Source organism: Gymnoscopelus braueri, assembly GCF_963280865.1.
Source record: "Gymnoscopelus braueri genome assembly, chromosome: 19".
In the NCBI taxonomy this organism is placed as follows: domain Eukaryota; kingdom Metazoa; phylum Chordata; class Actinopteri; order Myctophiformes; family Myctophidae; genus Gymnoscopelus; species Gymnoscopelus braueri.
Window position 1 is genome coordinate 50,153,972 of NC_137621.1, and position 17,124 is coordinate 50,171,095.

Genomic DNA, 17,124 nt, shown 5'->3' on the forward strand with positions numbered 1-17,124 from the left:
TTAATCTTGTCATGATGAGGTCAATCATACCCAAATATGGAGTTCCATGTCAAATATTACATAAGGTAAAAAAAAATATTCTAATGCCCTCACAACGCGTCGCATGCGACGCGTTGTGACCTTGTAGATCGGCTATCTTCAAATAGCCAAAGTTTAAATAGGGCTGAAGAGGTAAATGTATGTTTTGTAATAATAATTCAAATCTACAAAGTAACTAATAAATAAAGTTTTCAAATAATTGTAGTGGAGTAAAAGTACATTATTTGTCTCTGAGATGTAGTGGAGTAGAAGTAAAAGTACCAAAAATTGGAAATACTCAAAACTGTACTTAGTAGGCAAAAGTGTACTTAGTAGGCCTACAGTACTTTACATATTTTACTCTGTGGAGACCTGACTGTTTTGCAAATAAAAAGCTGTCCCGGGGCCGTGACACCATGCACATTCATGACAGATAGCCTGGCAAGGCTGTCACAATCTGAACGTTTATGGAGTGATTGATGAATGCTTAAACAAGAATGGATAATGGCTGGTGTTTGGTGGGAGTTACCTATCTCCAATCTCCCGCTGAAGTCCCGTGGCCAAAAACCCACAATGTGAATGTCGTAACTTGAGCCCGTTTAAAAGACGGAAGCAGAAATGTTTCTCTTTGGTGGAAATAATTCACAAGCTTAGAGTCCGAGGGAGTCGTTTTCCAAACAATGTTTTATTGTCAGAAATGGCGAACAGATACACGATTTCCAAATGTTGTATTGCGCCATGAATTAAGCAAAGCTACTGCATATATACTGTTCTCACATGTTACTGTATCCGGGGTTGATCCAAAACCCCGCCTCTTAGTGACATGATTCTCGGCCAATCACAGAGACCCTGTCTCTCTGTAGCAGCGGTTGCGTGTTGAATGCAAATGCAACTGTTTTTAATCCTTAGCATGTATTATGATTAGTACATTTGTCCCTTCATTTCATTAATTAAACATAGCTTCAATCAATTATCTACATTCAATATATTACACACATTAAAATAAGACCAAAGGTTATTTCATTAAATCATTGCAACCCAAAGTTACACTCATAAAGTCTTATTAAAATATAAGCTCACTTCAGAGTTTTCCCGTGTGCCAGCATGTAATTACTATGAGAAGAACTTAAAGAGAGTTAGGTGGTTACTATTCAGTATGTGAACTTCGTTGATTATTTAATCTGTGAATCTTTAATCCAGTTTTATTAAGCAGTATGAGTAGAAAATCCTTAGTACAATGTATCCTGTGTGTGTATTCAACAAGTTCTAGGTTTCATATCAGAATATCATTATGTTTTCACATTAGATTCAATTATTAGTACTGTATAACTCTAGCAATTAGCTAGAGGTTTAAAATACTTCAAACAGGTGAGGTACTTCACGTCAAATGGTTCAGCAGCTGCCTATTGACTCTGGAACTCAGACAAAAGACTTCATCTGCCTTGCATTCCAGAGCCGATAGTTGCCACCAGTGGCCCCTGCTTCAAAGAGGTTTCCCACTGGGACGTCTGTTCACACAAAAGGCTATTTCCATACATTTAAATTGATTCTATCTGTCTTTTATTGTCTTACCATAGAAAGTGTAAAACAGTGTCACACCTAGTCATTGATATATCAGGCGTGTGATTTTCTTTAGTATTTACCCGGCCTGCAATTTAGTAGTAAACCAATGTACTTAAATCATAATTTCATATTTCTTGTAGCCTTCAGTCATCAGATACCACATTCCCCTCTTGGAGATATATTAATATTTCTCCACTAAGGGATATTCACGGGCTGATGGTACCTATGTAGGTGTCAACTAAAATCAGTTTTAAAACAAAAAAGACAAAATCTCCTGTGGATTGGTTAAGTTTCGCCTTCCCTTCTTGGTCGTTGGGCTATGGAGTCAATCTTTGGTTAATTTGAAAGAATAAAATACATCAAAAATAATAAACCTTCACTGGTTAGAAAAATAGAAAAATAAGAATAGAAATCCCTTCCTCAGTTGGACCTGCATATAGCGAAGTCTAAGGAAAGTAAAATTAAAACATAGTTATTACAATTCATCCAACAAGTTTGTCATATCTGGAATCTGCGCGCTTTCTGGTGTTTCTTTTTTTTTTTTCTATAATAACGAACGCAAGCTTCTTCTTGGTTGTCCATTTTTGCACTATTCAATATGTGTACATGATTGAAATTCTGTCCATGATGGATGAGCAACTGCAGATTTGCTCACGCACCATAGCCCAGAACTCCGCTCACACACCACAAACGAAACACTGCTTCTTTTTTTTTTTTCCAGGAACTTTAGAATGTACAGTCTCTGAGGTAATGTTCGTTCACATCTGGGGGCTTAGAATGTGATAACCTCAACAATAGGTTTCAAGGGGTATGACACAGAGCCTCTGGTGTGTCCAGCTCTGTAGTGTGCCTGTACTCCACCAAGTTGCACAGCTCTGAATCAGTGTATGCAGAAGAACTCAATTCAATCTCTCTTTCCTGTGCACTGGGATTCGGAACTCCTTGTGGGATGAGGTAAGGTTGCGTGTGGTGCATATTGTAGGTCGATGCAGTGGTCGTCTGGTTCCTCTCGGTCATGCTCTGGTAGTTGCTGTCACTGGTAATTGCTGGAGGAGAAGGCTGCTGGTGATGATCAGTTTCACCAGTAGGGTGAATGATGTCGTCAGGCGTAGGTTCCCCAGGACGGAGATCTGATTGACCTCCGTCTGCCTCTGGTTCTGCTGCGATATCCTGATGTCCGGTAGGGCTGAGGTCTCCTTCCTCAACGGGGGCCTTAATGCAGTGATTAAAGTGGAACCAGGTGGGAGAGCCTTTGACCTGTATTGCTGTTCCAGTGGTTAGGACGACTTCACCCGGCTTGATGGTGTTAGCAGCGGACCTCTCTGACTCCTCCTCCTGCTCTGCTTCCTGTTTTGAAAACACGTACAGTGCAATTTCCCTGTGCAAGCAAGACATATAGCAATTTCGAAGCGTGGGAATACTTCTCTACAGAGAAACTTGTGTCCTGGAGGAACAATCATGCCTCGTCTTACATTGTTCTTTTTTTTAAAAAAAATCATACACCTTCCTATCATGTAGTCAACTTGTTGTAAGAGATAGGGTGCCCAAAAGCCATATTCTTTAGTTATCTTCCTGACACACTCCCCTCTTGAGACGTGACCCATTACATGGGTTCACGTATCAATAATCCTAATGAGACACTAGCAACACATTACCTTGCCTTTTTGCACTTGAAACATCTGCTGCATTATTGCCTTGTGTGATACGTGTGTGATCCGTCTTATGAGCTGCACATTTCGCAATAGCGATTTTCTCAGGTTCCATCATTGCTGATAACAATTTTAAAATCTGTTCTTGGTGCTTTATGGGGACGCCAGTACTGCCTTTAAAGCCTCTGCTCTTCCATATTGCTCCAAACAAATGACATACATTCATGGCGTATGAACTATCAGTGTGTATAGTCACCCGTTTTCCTTTAGCCATCAAACATGCTTCGGTCAGTGCTATCAATTCAGCTAACTGGGCAGAGCATGGCTGTGGTATTATCTCCGCTTTTACAGTGATAAAATCTGCATCGTGGGCCTTTACCACCGCATAACTGGCAATTAAAGTTTCTCCGATGCGGTAGCAAGACCCATCAGTCCATAATTCCAGTTCTGCGTCTGGAAGTGGCAATGCCTGCAGATCAGATCTGAGTTTAGAGTACATCATTACCTCATGTATGCAGTCATGGGGTGAGCCGTCCGACTCTATGGGTACTGAATCAGCTGGATTAACAGTAGAACACTTAACTACTGTAACATCTTCCTGCATTAGCAGTTTGTGATACGCTTAAGTCCTTCGGATCTCCCTGAACAGGGCGCAATCCCAGGCTGGACCCCTTTCCATCTGAGGTCTCTACCCAGGCTCCCCTGGACAAACATCTCAGTCTCCTGCTTCCCGGTGTCTTCTTTTCAAAAACACCGATCACAGGAGCACCACTCGCCTACTTAGCTGTCCTTTCGCTTTCAGCTTATGATGGCCTGACTGTACATTGAGCCGGGCGCGACAACCATAGCCTTCTTGGCAATTCTTGGATTTACCGCCTTGCGACCCGACCGGCCGGTGACCCAGTCGATAGCGATCCCTTACTCAAAGTGTGATTGGCACTCTGAGCAGGAAACCGACGGTCTGATCCCTATCCCATTATCGCTATGGGTATAGAAACTTTAACCGTTTTCACCAGCCTTGCCTGTAACCGGTGAGCCGCGAGTCCTCTCTTCCGGTTAGGTGTGGACTGTCATCCACGCACCATGTGCTGCCTTACAACTAGCGGCAGTCGGCACATCGACTAGACGAAACCACGGTAGAATGTAAAGTCATTCTTCATTAGACACAGGGGCCTTCAGTACCTCCCCAGCACTATAGAATAATTTTAACGTGTCCTCGGAACCTTGCGGTCCCACCGTCGCCTGTTAGGGACAAGGGATTGGAGAGCCTACCTCCTAACCTCCGCTTAAGTCCTTCGGATCTCCCTGAACAGGGCGCAATCCCAGGCTGGACCCCTTTCCATCTGAGGTCTCTACCCAGGCTCCCCTGGACAAACATCTCAGTCTCCTGCTTCCCGGTGTCTTCTTTTCAAAAACACCGATCACAGGAGCACCACTCGCCTACTTAGCTGTCCTTTCGCTTTCAGCTTATGATGGCCTGACTGTACATTGAGCCGGGCGCGACAACCATAGCCTTCTTGGCAATTCTTGGATTTACCGCCTTGCGACCCGACCGGCCGGTGACCCAGTCGATAGCGATCCCTTACTCAAAGTGTGATTGGCACTCTGAGCAGGAAACCGACGGTCTGATCCCTATCCCATTATCGCTATGGGTATAGAAACTTTAACCGTTTTCACCAGCCTTGCCTGTAACCGGTGAGCCGCGAGTCCTCTCTTCCGGTTAGGTGTGGACTGTCATCCACGCACCATGTGCTGCCTTACAACTAGCGGCAGTCGGCACATCGACTAGACGAAACCACGGTAGAATGTAAAGTCATTCTTCATTAGACACGGGGGCCTTCAGTACCTCCCCAGCACTATAGAATAATTTTAACGTGTCCTCGGAACCTTGCGGTCCCACCGTCGCCTGTTAGGGACAAGGGATTGGAGAGCCTACCTCCTAACCTCATCCCTGATTCTGGGCGCAGTCAAAGAGTACTTGCCCCGCTGCAAAAGATTCTTAATGTCACAAGAAACGAAGATAGTTACAGGATAACCCATAGTTATAGCTGAAGCCTTTTCATACATTGAACATGTTCCCGCTAATGCCCTGTAGCATGGTGTAAGTCCCATCTCTACATCTGAGTACTTAACAGAGTAGTAAGCTACCGGCTGGGGTTTACCGTTAACCACTGTAGTCTGGGTCAAGATAGCTGTGGCATGTGTACACTCGGCTGACGAAGAAAAGTACAACAGAAATTGTTTTGAATAATCCGGCAGTGCCAGTGCTGGCGCTTCCATCAATTTTTCCTTTAAGTACACAAATGATTGTAGTGCCTGTTCTGTCCAGGTCACTGGAGCCTCCAATCTATCTGAGACTGTGTCTGTTATTAAACTTCTAAGGGGGCCCGTTATCGTGGTGTATCCATGGAGCTGAAAATTGTACTAGACCTAGAAATTTCAAAATTGAATCTTTATGACATGTTTCCCTGTCTTTTGAACAAATAATGAGATCATCTACATAATGGAGGACTGTGCTGTCCATTAGCTCACCTACATCAGCTAAATCCTCTTTTAAAACTTTGTTAAAAATATGAGGAGAATGTTTATAGCCCTGGGGCAAACGTTTGTAAGTGAAGTGTTCTCTTTTGAAAGTAAAACCAAAATATCCCTGACTGGCCTCCTCTAGTGGGACACTAAAAAAGGCTCCTGTCAAATCCAGGACTGTGAAGCAAGTGGCTGTGGGTGGGATATCACAAAGCAGGATGTGTGGGTCCGGGACCTCGGCTGTGGATGCTACAACAATGTCATTTATGGCCCTAAGGTCATGTACTAAACGGTATGAGTTGTCAGGTTTCTTAACTGGTAGAAGGGGCATGTTGCTGATGGGGTCTTTTGTTTTTTGTAACACTCCTGCTTGTGTTAGACCCCTTATCTGGGACTCGATGCCTTCAATTGCAGCGTCCTTGAGGTGATATTGATTTCTCCAAGGGGGCGTGGTACCTGCTCTGAGAGTCACAGTCACCGGTTGTGCAGATTTGACAAGGCCAATATCTGTGCTGTGCTGGGACCACGAGGTTTCTGGGGTTTGTTTCAACAATGTCTATCTATTTTCATGGCAGCTCCTTGGGGACCAAGAATTATGCAACTTGAATTGAGGTGTGTTTTCCCTCCATCCTGTAGTGTCCGCGGTGCTGGCATCTTTGAAGTATTTTAATTAAGTGAGTTGGCCTTCAGTTCAACTTTACCCACACTGTGGGATCCTAATCTGGCATGCGACATCACCAGCTGTTCGCACCTCACTTCGAATTCATCAGGGCATAGTCATTCGAAACCTCCTGTTTGGGGACCTCGGTAGGGATTCACAGGCCCCTGTGGTCCAGAACTTTGTGTGGTATATGTCTTTCTTCCTGAGTCAGGGGCTGAGGATCGGGAAAACCGCGTGGGCTTTTCGGGACAGCGACAAGCCAAATGATCCATTGACTTACAGTAAAAGCAACCTGTGTAATTGTAAGGCCTCCTTCCGCCTGTCTCTTCAAATCCGGGCATCCCTTCGTCCCAGGACTGCGTACCCTGCTGGGCCTGGGTTGAATATGGAGCGGGGGCTTGGGAATTGGTGTGCTGTGTATCGTACTGGAAGTTTCGTGGTGTGAAGTTTGTGGGCTGTCGGGGTGCAGGAGGTACTGTTGCTCGTCTGACTTTGTTTATTTTCCTTAATATTTCAGCATCTGCTTGGCAAGCCCCACAATTGACTCCATTTTCTCCCGCATAGAAGGAGGCAAGCCATGCTCTCACCAGGGCTTGTTCCAACTGGAACTTGTCTGCGTCCTTCCCAGTGATGTCACGCCACTGGTTGTATGCTCTGGTTTTGTAAGTTCTTGGGTTTTCAGTGGGGCTTAGGGGGTCTATAATGATACTGTCCGGGTGGGCGTTAGTTAGGAAACAAGTTTTTGAGGGCACGCCACACAGCCCTCTTGTGGGCTGAGAAAAGTTCTCTGTCATACTGACCGGTTGAATTGTACCTGTCCAGTCCCGCTTTGCTCAGGACATCTTCCAGAACATGGCATCCACTGATCGTCAAGATCAGCTCTTTAAAGTCTCCCATCGCTAATGGAGTCCCCACCAGAATTTCCTCAAACTTTGAGAGCCATGGAAAAGCTCCATCTTGCAGGTGTGGGAGTTTCGCTATAATGTCTATCATATCCGTGGTCCTCCATGATCTATAATCCAAATTCTTCCTCTTCTGTTTCTTCTTCTTGGTCTTTTCCCCAGAGATTTGAGGCTCTTTTTCATCACTGTCTCTGTATGTTATTTTCGAATCTGACTCCATCTGTATCTTGGCCTCAACATACAGGACAGGCAAGATGGGATCTACGTTTGGGGTTCTGGCAGTGATGGATTCAGTGGTCACGGGGCAGACTGGCACAGGGGAAAAAGATGGAATTGTGGCTGCTGGCACAGGGGAAAAAGATGGAAATGTGGCTGCTGGCACAGGGGAAAAAGATGGAAATGTGGCTGTTCTGGGGGTCTCTTCTCTATATGGAGGGGGTAACAGGTGGGAAAATGGGACAGCCTTAGCTCCTTCTTGATTATTCAATTCAATTGCAGTAGCTATTTCCGACTGGAGAATCTCTGTGAGGGCCTGGCTAAGTATCTGACCTTCTTTAAGGAACAAGCTCAACACTTCTTGTTCATGCACTCTTTTCTCACTTCTCCTTTTTCCTTTCCTGCCTGTTTTTTGATCGGTCCTATATGTACTGACAAGAATCTGCATTGTTTTAATGATTTGTATGTCAAAGGTACCTGTGATTGGCCATGGTTTCAATTGTAGTAGCTGCAATGATGGCCAGCGTTTGTTAAATTTTTTAGAAATCTTTTCAATGTTCTTACATAACGGATTATTCTGTTGTACGATTCCTGCAGGGGTAGTTGTTGAAACAACAGCCAAAATCCCAGAGCTTTCCATTTTCCCCGAACTACAAGGTCACGATTTTACAAAACTACAAAGATGTACTTCAAATGCCAATTTCCTAAGAATTCTGTATATATTTTGTCTCCAAGTAGTCCAAATTATTGCAACACTGCGGATACGTGTCACCAAGCTATACTTTGCAATTTGATAGGTTCAAGCACAGATTTCAAATTTTGCCAGCCCCAAAAAGGACTATATCAGCTCCCAAAAATCTATGTACAGCAGTGGTGAACAGTAAAAATATTTCAGAAATGTGTAGTCTCACGTCAAATACGTGTAGACCATTTACCAATTTTATATGTGTCTGCAATTTATTTGAATAAAAGCAAAGTTGTATGAACAAGTATATTCACATGTGTGTGTGGTTTATATGTCGCAAATAACTACAAAGCCATAACAAATGCAAAATATAAAGCAGAAACAATTCAATATACTCGTGGTACTTGATAAACTAGGAACCTGACATTACAGTTTTACTCCTATTAAAATCTCCAAACTATTCAAAGCTACTTATTCAGGAGAGTAGATGAGAGGAATTTTACGTGTCCCTATTTTAATAAGGAAGGGAAATGAATTTCCAACCCCACCCCCCAAATATTCAGCCTTCTCTTGATTTAAACTGGTACACGTCTAAATCATATCCATTAGCAACAATTTGGCTATTCTACTGTGTAGTAAAAAGGAAAAACAACCCGGGTTTCTAAGGCTGTACCTGTATTTGTACAAGGCAGTCTCCCCCAGATTCTATTTCCCTCCCACAACACAGTTTTTTAAGAAAAGATTTTTTACAACAATTTAAAGGTCTGAGAATAATACTCCACTCCCCCCTTCTTTCTTTTTCAAAAAAAAGGAAAGAAATAAGTATACTATCAGACACACATACATACAAGATGTGTCAATCAAACAAACCAATGTACTAAAACCAATCACACACAATCATCCAGCAGAAGAATGTAAAATATTCTAAAGTATTTAAAAAAAAAAATTATTTTTTTTTTTTTTTAAATCAAAGCAATTGCCTAATTTAAACTACCGCCAAGATAGCACAATAATCAACCAAACGTATCATACAGTGCTATTTATGAAAGTAGAAAAATGGCATACAAAATCATTACGTTTATAATTCAAACTATTCAATCAGTACTCTATCAGAAAGCCTTCAATGGTTAAATCCATAAACACAAACAGCATTCGTGGAAAAACCATCAAGGTAAGAAACAAAGAAAACAGTTAAAAGATCTTAGGTTTAAGAAAGAATGAAAAAGAAGCAAAGAGAAAGACTTATATCTCTATCCACTAGAGAAAATAAACTCACGAAACACAAGGGTTTCAAACGGCCATGCAGACACGCAAAGAAAAAAGAAACTACAAATATGTTCGCCTGTGAACTACAAAGCTGTAGCCTACTTCCTGGAATACAGAACCACGGACCAATGGCCACCCGGTCCGTCAATGCAGTACAACGCCACAGTCACGTGACAGCAAAAGGCCAATCAGCGACTCAAAAATGGAGTCAATGCGTCTGTGACGTTCTAACGCATCCACGGACCGGACTTTATGATACAGTAATCCAGGAAACCACAACAATAGAATGAAGTTAAACCTCTGTTATACTAGCTCACCAAACAACGAAAAGTTAGATAAAGAATCCGTCCAGCGGGCTCTCAACCGTTTTAACTAAACAAAGAAGGGATGAGCAGAATACAAAGGAAGCTGTCCCTCAAAACGGACAAGGTCCGAAATTATCTTTCCACTATCACAGAACAGTATATAAAACAGAACACACTATGTGGGAAAGAATAAAACGTTAAAGGGAAGAAAATTAGCTTTGGGAAAAAAATCGTTATAGGAAGAAAAAGTTAGCTTGGGAATAAAATCATTAGATGGGAAGAAAGGTTAAAGTTGGGAAAAAAGGTTAACACAACAATGTAGGCCTACGAAACAGCATTAGCTGAGACGCATGCAGTTTAACGACAGCAGGTTTAGAAAATTGATAGAAGAGAGGACAGAAAAATCCGTTCTGAAACAGTCATTAGCTGTCTGGAACGGGGAGTAATCAGTATTTAAAAATAAGCGTGTACTAGAATTAACCTTAACACATGTGTATGCAGTTAGAACTAGACAAATACAACAAATCAGTCTTTACATGAACCAGTGTAATTGTGTATGAAGCTTTCTCAAACCTGAATTAGGTAGTAGGAATGGACCTGTTGATATCAGCCCAGAACACGTCGCGAACAAAGGAACAGCGTCCCGTCCCGTGTCGCCACGGCCTCGACAGAAAACAGCCCCAATTCTACAAAAAGAAAAAGAAGAAGAGAAAAAAAACATCATATAACACAGCTTCTATTTACACAAAAATACATATAAGCAGCTAAGTAGAATTTTAAAGTCATACTTGAGACCCTATCACAAAGCAAGTCGTTTGAAACATATGCATATCACATGAAATGGGTCTCAACTATAAGCCAAAATCCACCCCGCGGCTCAGAACCAGTATACTTCATCATAACTAAAAGGATCCAATTTAAGTGCCACCGACGTTACTCATCAAATAGAATTCTTACCGAACCAGATAGTTTCTTTTTAGGGTTACTATCTGGTGCGCTCATGTATATCGTGGCGAGCAAGGCCAGACACCAATAATGAGATCTATTGTTACAGGAGCCTATTTTATCACAAGGGTCCTCATGAACCAGATGTGCTTTTTACACTTTCTGATCCGAATCCTACATGTAATTAATGTCTAGCTTGAACCCCTAGAAAGAAATTAAACGCTTAATGTACCACGACAAATCAAAAGTCCATCTATACTATTCGAAATGCAGTTTAACCCAGACACGGCTTGAACTCCCGTGAAGAGATCGAACATTTTTCTGTGGCACACGGAGACGGTGAAACACACACTTTAACGCTTTGTTACTCTAAGTGCGTGTTAAAGTGCACGTCTCACCAATGCCGTCTGAAAACACAGCGGATTCCAGAAGGACTGCGAGCTTGCAACTTAAAAACCACCCAGAGAATACATTCATTTCCGCCGGAACAAAAAAAATGGCTCGAGGTTTTTTTTTAACTAACCGCCATAAACACGGACAAAGTTTTAACATTAAAGGTACAATTCACACATACCTTCAACGAAAACTTTGTAGAAATGTCCCGTGTTCCAGCAGCAAAGGGCCTAGCTGTCTCGCCAATAAATGTCGTAACTTGAGCCCGTTTAAAAGACGGAAGCAGAAATGTTTCTCTTTGGTGGAAATAATTCACAAGCTTAGAGTCCGAGGGAGTCGTTTTCCAAACAATGTTTTATTGTCAGAAATGGCGAACAGATACACGATTTCCAAATGTTGTATTGCGCCATGAATTAAGCAAAGCTACTGCATATATACTGTTCTCACATGTTACTGTATCCGGGGTTGATCCAAAACCCCGCCTCTTAGTGACATGATTCTCGGCCAATCACAGAGACCCTGTCTCTCTGTAGCAGCGGTTGCGTGTTGAATGCAAATGCAACTGTTTTTAATCCTTAGCATGTATTATGATTAGTACATTTGTCCCTTCATTTCATTAATTAAACATAGCTTCAATCAATTATCTACATTCAATATATTACACACATTAAAATAAGACCAAAGGTTATTTCATTAAATCATTGCAACCCAAAGTTACACTCATAAAGTCTTATTAAAATATAAGCTCACTTCAGAGTTTTCCCGTGTGCCAGCATGTAATTACTATGAGAAGAACTTAAAGAGAGTTAGGTGGTTACTATTCAGTATGTGAACTTCGTTGATTATTTAATCTGTGAATCTTTAATCCAGTTTTATTAAGCAGTATGAGTAGAAAATCCTTAGTACAATGTATCCTGTGTGTGTATTCAACAAGTTCTAGGTTTCATATCAGAATATCATTATGTTTTCACATTAGATTCAATTATTAGTACTGTATAACTCTAGCAATTAGCTAGAGGTTTAAAATACTTCAAACAGGTGAGGTACTTCACGTCAAATGGTTCAGCAGCTGCCTATTGACTCTGGAACTCAGACAAAAGACTTCATCTGCCTTGCATTCCAGAGCCGATAGTTGCCACCAGTGGCCCCTGCTTCAAAGAGGTTTCCCACTGGGACGTCTGTTCACACAAAAGGCTATTTCCATACATTTAAATTGATTCTATCTGTCTTTTATTGTCTTACCATAGAAAGTGTAAAACAGTGTCACACCTAGTCATTGATATATCAGGCGTGTGATTTTCTTTAGTATTTACCCGGCCTGCAATTTAGTAGTAAACCAATGTACTTAAATCATAATTTCATATTTCTTGTAGCCTTCAGTCATCAGATACCACATGAAGAAGAGCTCCTTCGCTTATATCGGTTATATCCTTAACCGATGTTGCATAGCCTATATCCTCAGAAGGACGTAGTAGCCTACTGTGGGACTGTAGGCTACTCACGTTGAGAGACCTCACTGAAGAAGGTATTTTCCTGAAAATATTCCAGCTAAATCCTTTCCGCATGTAATCCTTTCTCGTATGTCTTAACAGAGCCAGTATAGACCTGCATGACTGTTAGCACTTGTTTATATGGGTGAATGATTAACTAATTCAGTGCCATTGACGTGTAACCCGTCCAAACCGTGTTTACGCTAGATGGCGCTGTTCCCCAAACTATGAGTGATCCTATGACTTCTGGAGAAGAGTAGATCCAGAAATAATGTGATCACAACCAACCCAGCCCCGTCCAATCAAATGTTAAAAATATACTTTTTCTCTGCTTTCTTGTTTTTTTTCTGTGTTTTTGGCGTGAACAATCTATATTCAACAGCCAATAACTAAAGAATGAAGGGCTGACTTAATTAATACATTAATTCTGGCACTCAATGAGTTAAGATTTTAACTTATAACATTGTAAATATATATATAATATATATTGTAAATGGCTTGATTTTAATTGCTTGTATTTCACTTGGAAATATTTGATAAATAAGGGCCTTGGAGCACACATGTCCCACAACCCAGTAGCCTATAAATGGGTTAATGTGTTGGTGTTGTAAGCTTGTAGAAATAAAGGTTTGGAATAGTTTGTAAGCTTTCTAATATTAGGTGCTAAAGTACTCTCTTATAATATAATATTTTAGTAGTAATAATCAATTATAATTTACATTTATAATTTGATGACCCAGTGAATCCGTGTACTACTTTACCTGTAACAATAACAATAATTATAAGAAATGTTCCTGTCTAGAATGAAAAATTATGAAAAAGATAACAAAGTTATACTACAAAGCACAGATAACAATTTAGATGACAATTCTATTGCAACACTGACGTTACGAGCCAACTCGCGATTAATTTTCACTTCACTAAATCAATTTAATTTAAGTCTAGGGTGGACGAAAACAAGATGCCGGACATTTCGAACAAATCTGACCAAACTTTGACGACAATATGACATCACATTGTTGAGCTGCTTGAATATAGGTTGCACGTGTCATGACTAGATGTGATGGGAACGATGTACGAAAGAAAATTTGCCCACTGTTTTACTTTGTAAACCTGTGATGTGACAATAAACCTGATTCTGATGTCATCATGATGTAATATGATATTTAAAAGGCAGATCACAGCAACACAGCTGTCAGTCGTTCAGTTAGTCTTTGAGTTATGCAAGAACAGAAGTAGAGATTAAGATGATTTAAAGATGTCGAAGTCAGTGCTAAATGCTGAATTTAAGTTTTTGGAGACTATTTTTGATCGAAATCATGAACGCTTCAGGATTATTGACCAGAAGCCTGACAAGCTGAGCTGCCAGTTCAGCGTGACCGGAGACAAACTGTTGACTATCCACTGCAACATAACCGAATCCTACCCCTCTACGCCTGCAATATGGCTGGTTGACTCTGATGACCCGAGCTTGGCACAGGTTTTGAAGCGTTTGGAAGATGTGAGCAGAGGCAATAACCTGCTTTTGCAGCAGCTAAAGAAGCTCATCTGTGACCTTTGTCAACTCTACAACCTTCCCCAGCACCCTGATCTGAAGATGTTGGACCAGCCCCTGCCTTCTGCACAAGACCTAAAGCATAGGACCACCGATGAAGTCACATCTGAAGATGTGGTGAAAGGAGAGGAGGTGGACAAAGTATATCAGAACGGCACAGTCATGGGGCAAACCAAAGTGATGAAGCCAGGAACTCTGGATGACCTGATCGAGACGTTGCATGCTATTTTTGAAAGTGACAATGTAAATGTGGCAGATGTTAAGCAAATAATGGAATCATATGAGAGCAAGCCAAAGGATTGGAACAGATATTCCAATTTTGACCAGTACAGGTACACAAGGAACTTGGTGTATGAAGGGAATAAGAAGTTCAATCTCATGATTCTGTGCTGGGGAAAGGGTCATCGCAGTGGTATCCATGACCATCCAGACTCCCGCTGTTTCATGAAAATGCTGGAGGGCGAACTGAAGGAGACACATTTTAAGTTGCCCGAGTGTAATTCTGTCATGATGCAGACGTCAGAGAGTATCCTAAAGGAAAACAGTGTGACTTACATTGACGACTCCATTGGCTTGCATCGGGTGCAAAATGTTAGCGATACAAAGTGTGCTACCAGTTTGCACCTGTACACTCCCCCTTTCAAGACATGCCACACCTTTGACCAGGAGACAGGATACAAGAAGACTGTCAAGATGACCTTCTGGAGCAAATATGGAGAAAGTTGTAAGAATCTTTTGATTTCTGGACTCTGATGACCCAAGCTTGGCACAGGTTTTGGAGCGTTTGAAGCAGAGGTCGCGTTAGACCGGTAATTGCCGGTTTTGACCGATATTTTATGACAAAGACCAAAAAATATAAATCTCTCCGGACATCCTGACCGGTTGACAATGACACGTCATTATAATATCACCGCAAATATCTCACTCTCACTCTCACTCACTCTCACTCTCTCTCTCTCTCTCTCTCTCTCTCTCTCTCTCTCTCTCTCTCTCTCTCTCTCTCTCTCTCTCTCTGTCTCACACACACGCTGCTAAGTCCTAACTTCATGGTTAAGTTACACCTATTTCCTGTTAATAATAACCTGTGTAAAATGTGCTGCATTGGGAGGTAAACGGGAGACACTTTATTGTGAAGGTGAGACCGGAACAGGAGAGTTGTTGATAAGTTGTCGCGTACATGTATACTAGAGTTATGTTGTCGGCATTCTAAATGTGAGATCGCCGGCCGGTCCGCACGGTTATTAAGTTGTGTATTGAACAGTCAAAACAAGTTGTATCATTAGTTAGAATCCGTCACAGACACTTTTAAATGAGAGGGCACTTGTGAGTAAAGTTGGCATGTTGTCCAACCACGAATTAATAACAAACATCAAACAAACACGGATGCTTCACAAAAGCTATCCACACTGTCGCATCCAGATGAAACACAATGCTAATCATAAAGGTGGACAAGTTAAAACGTTGAATGGAATATCTCTATGAGGAGACAAGATTCCCACATGCTTCATCAACTTTCCCCAAAAGCTGTCCTAACCAGACGCAGGGACTGCACCCCCTGCCTATCTATTACAGTATAACCTGTGAGTATATAGCCTGTAATGTATTGCCTTAACGACTCAGCTGAGCCTCTAAGTACCCATTTCTGTACAGTAGGCTACCCTTTGATTGTTTGTTTTTCTGAAGGAAATATGTTCAAACGCAACGGAATGTTGAGAAATAAATGCGCAAATCAAATGTAATTAATGTATTTATGCAAGATGACCCTGCTATAAAAGGTGTATATTACTAATTATGTTCAAACAGTTCAATCCAAAATATCATGCTGTAAGTGTTAGGCTGCATTCACGCACCTGCTTGTCATTAATGCTTAAACATATCTATGACCGTTATTTTTATCAGATCAGATCATTTTTAATCATGCCGGACATTGGGACCGGCAGAATAAAATCCTAGCGCGACTCCTGGTTGGAAGATGTGATGAAGCCAGGAACTTTGGATGAAATTAGTGAGAAATCTTTGTGACATTTTACCAGTCACACACTCTCCTCACAAACTCTCCTTCAAAGCTCAAGGGGCCAATTTAGGATTACCCACAGTCATAGTAGTGTAATGCGTAATAATATTTGCTTAATTTATATTTATAGACATGGGTGGAACAGTGCCCATATAGGCCTACCTGTTGAATTACTTCACTGAGGGAGTGATGCCCATGGGCATAACAGAAGGAGAACATCTGACCTCGTTCCCCCAAAATTCTATACTGTGTTGCCACCAAAATGTGGGATGACCTACAAAAATACATAAAGGGTCTCGACTCTCTCGACTCCCTACCCAAACTCAAAACTAACCTAAAAGAAATCCAGTTCAAGAGGGCATACGTTGCGTTCTATCTGTATCGTATTGTTTGTATTATTATATTACTGATTCATAGAGTACAATGGATCGCAATGGAAACAGGCCCCTGAGGCTTTTTGTGTTATCCCTTCAGCATAACCTTTGACTGTAATAACCGTGTTATTTCAGTATTCAATCAATCAATCAATCAATCAAAATGAAACACAGTGACATGGATTCCATTCAACTCTCTTTGTTGACAAAAAATCCCTCCATTCAATCTCCACACCAGAACTGGTGCAACCTCTGAACTGGTCCGTCTATATCCCCAGACCAAAGTATGTTCCCCCCATGTACACAGTGTTTAGTAGTGCATAAAAATTACGTTCGATACAGTGTATCGAAATCAAAAGCTGTATCGCGATTCAAGGGTTAATTTAAAAAAAGCACTCCCGTGCATGCGCACATCCGATTGCACGTCCGAGTGAAGCCATGCTCGAGCCGCTGTTATTGTTTTTCCGGGGGAGGAAAAAAAAGACGACAGGACAAACCCACACACACCACAGGGGAGTTAGGAGGAGACAGAGAGAGAGAAAGCTGTAGCGTTGCGTCTGTA

At 41.6% G+C, this 17,124-nt stretch overlaps 1 protein-coding gene across 1 annotated transcript; it reads left to right on the forward strand.

Annotated features, from left to right (window-relative positions):
* Positions 1 to 14,336: 14,336 nt before the first annotated feature.
* On the forward strand, positions 14,337 to 14,927 carry LOC308074851 (cysteine dioxygenase type 1-like; the record flags this gene model as incomplete). Its single annotated transcript, XM_080414349.1, has 1 exon — positions 14,337 to 14,927. One exon carries the CDS (start codon positions 14,337 to 14,339, stop codon positions 14,925 to 14,927), a length of 591 nt encoding a protein of 196 aa, XP_080270475.1.
* Positions 14,928 to 17,124: the final 2,197 nt, after the last annotated feature.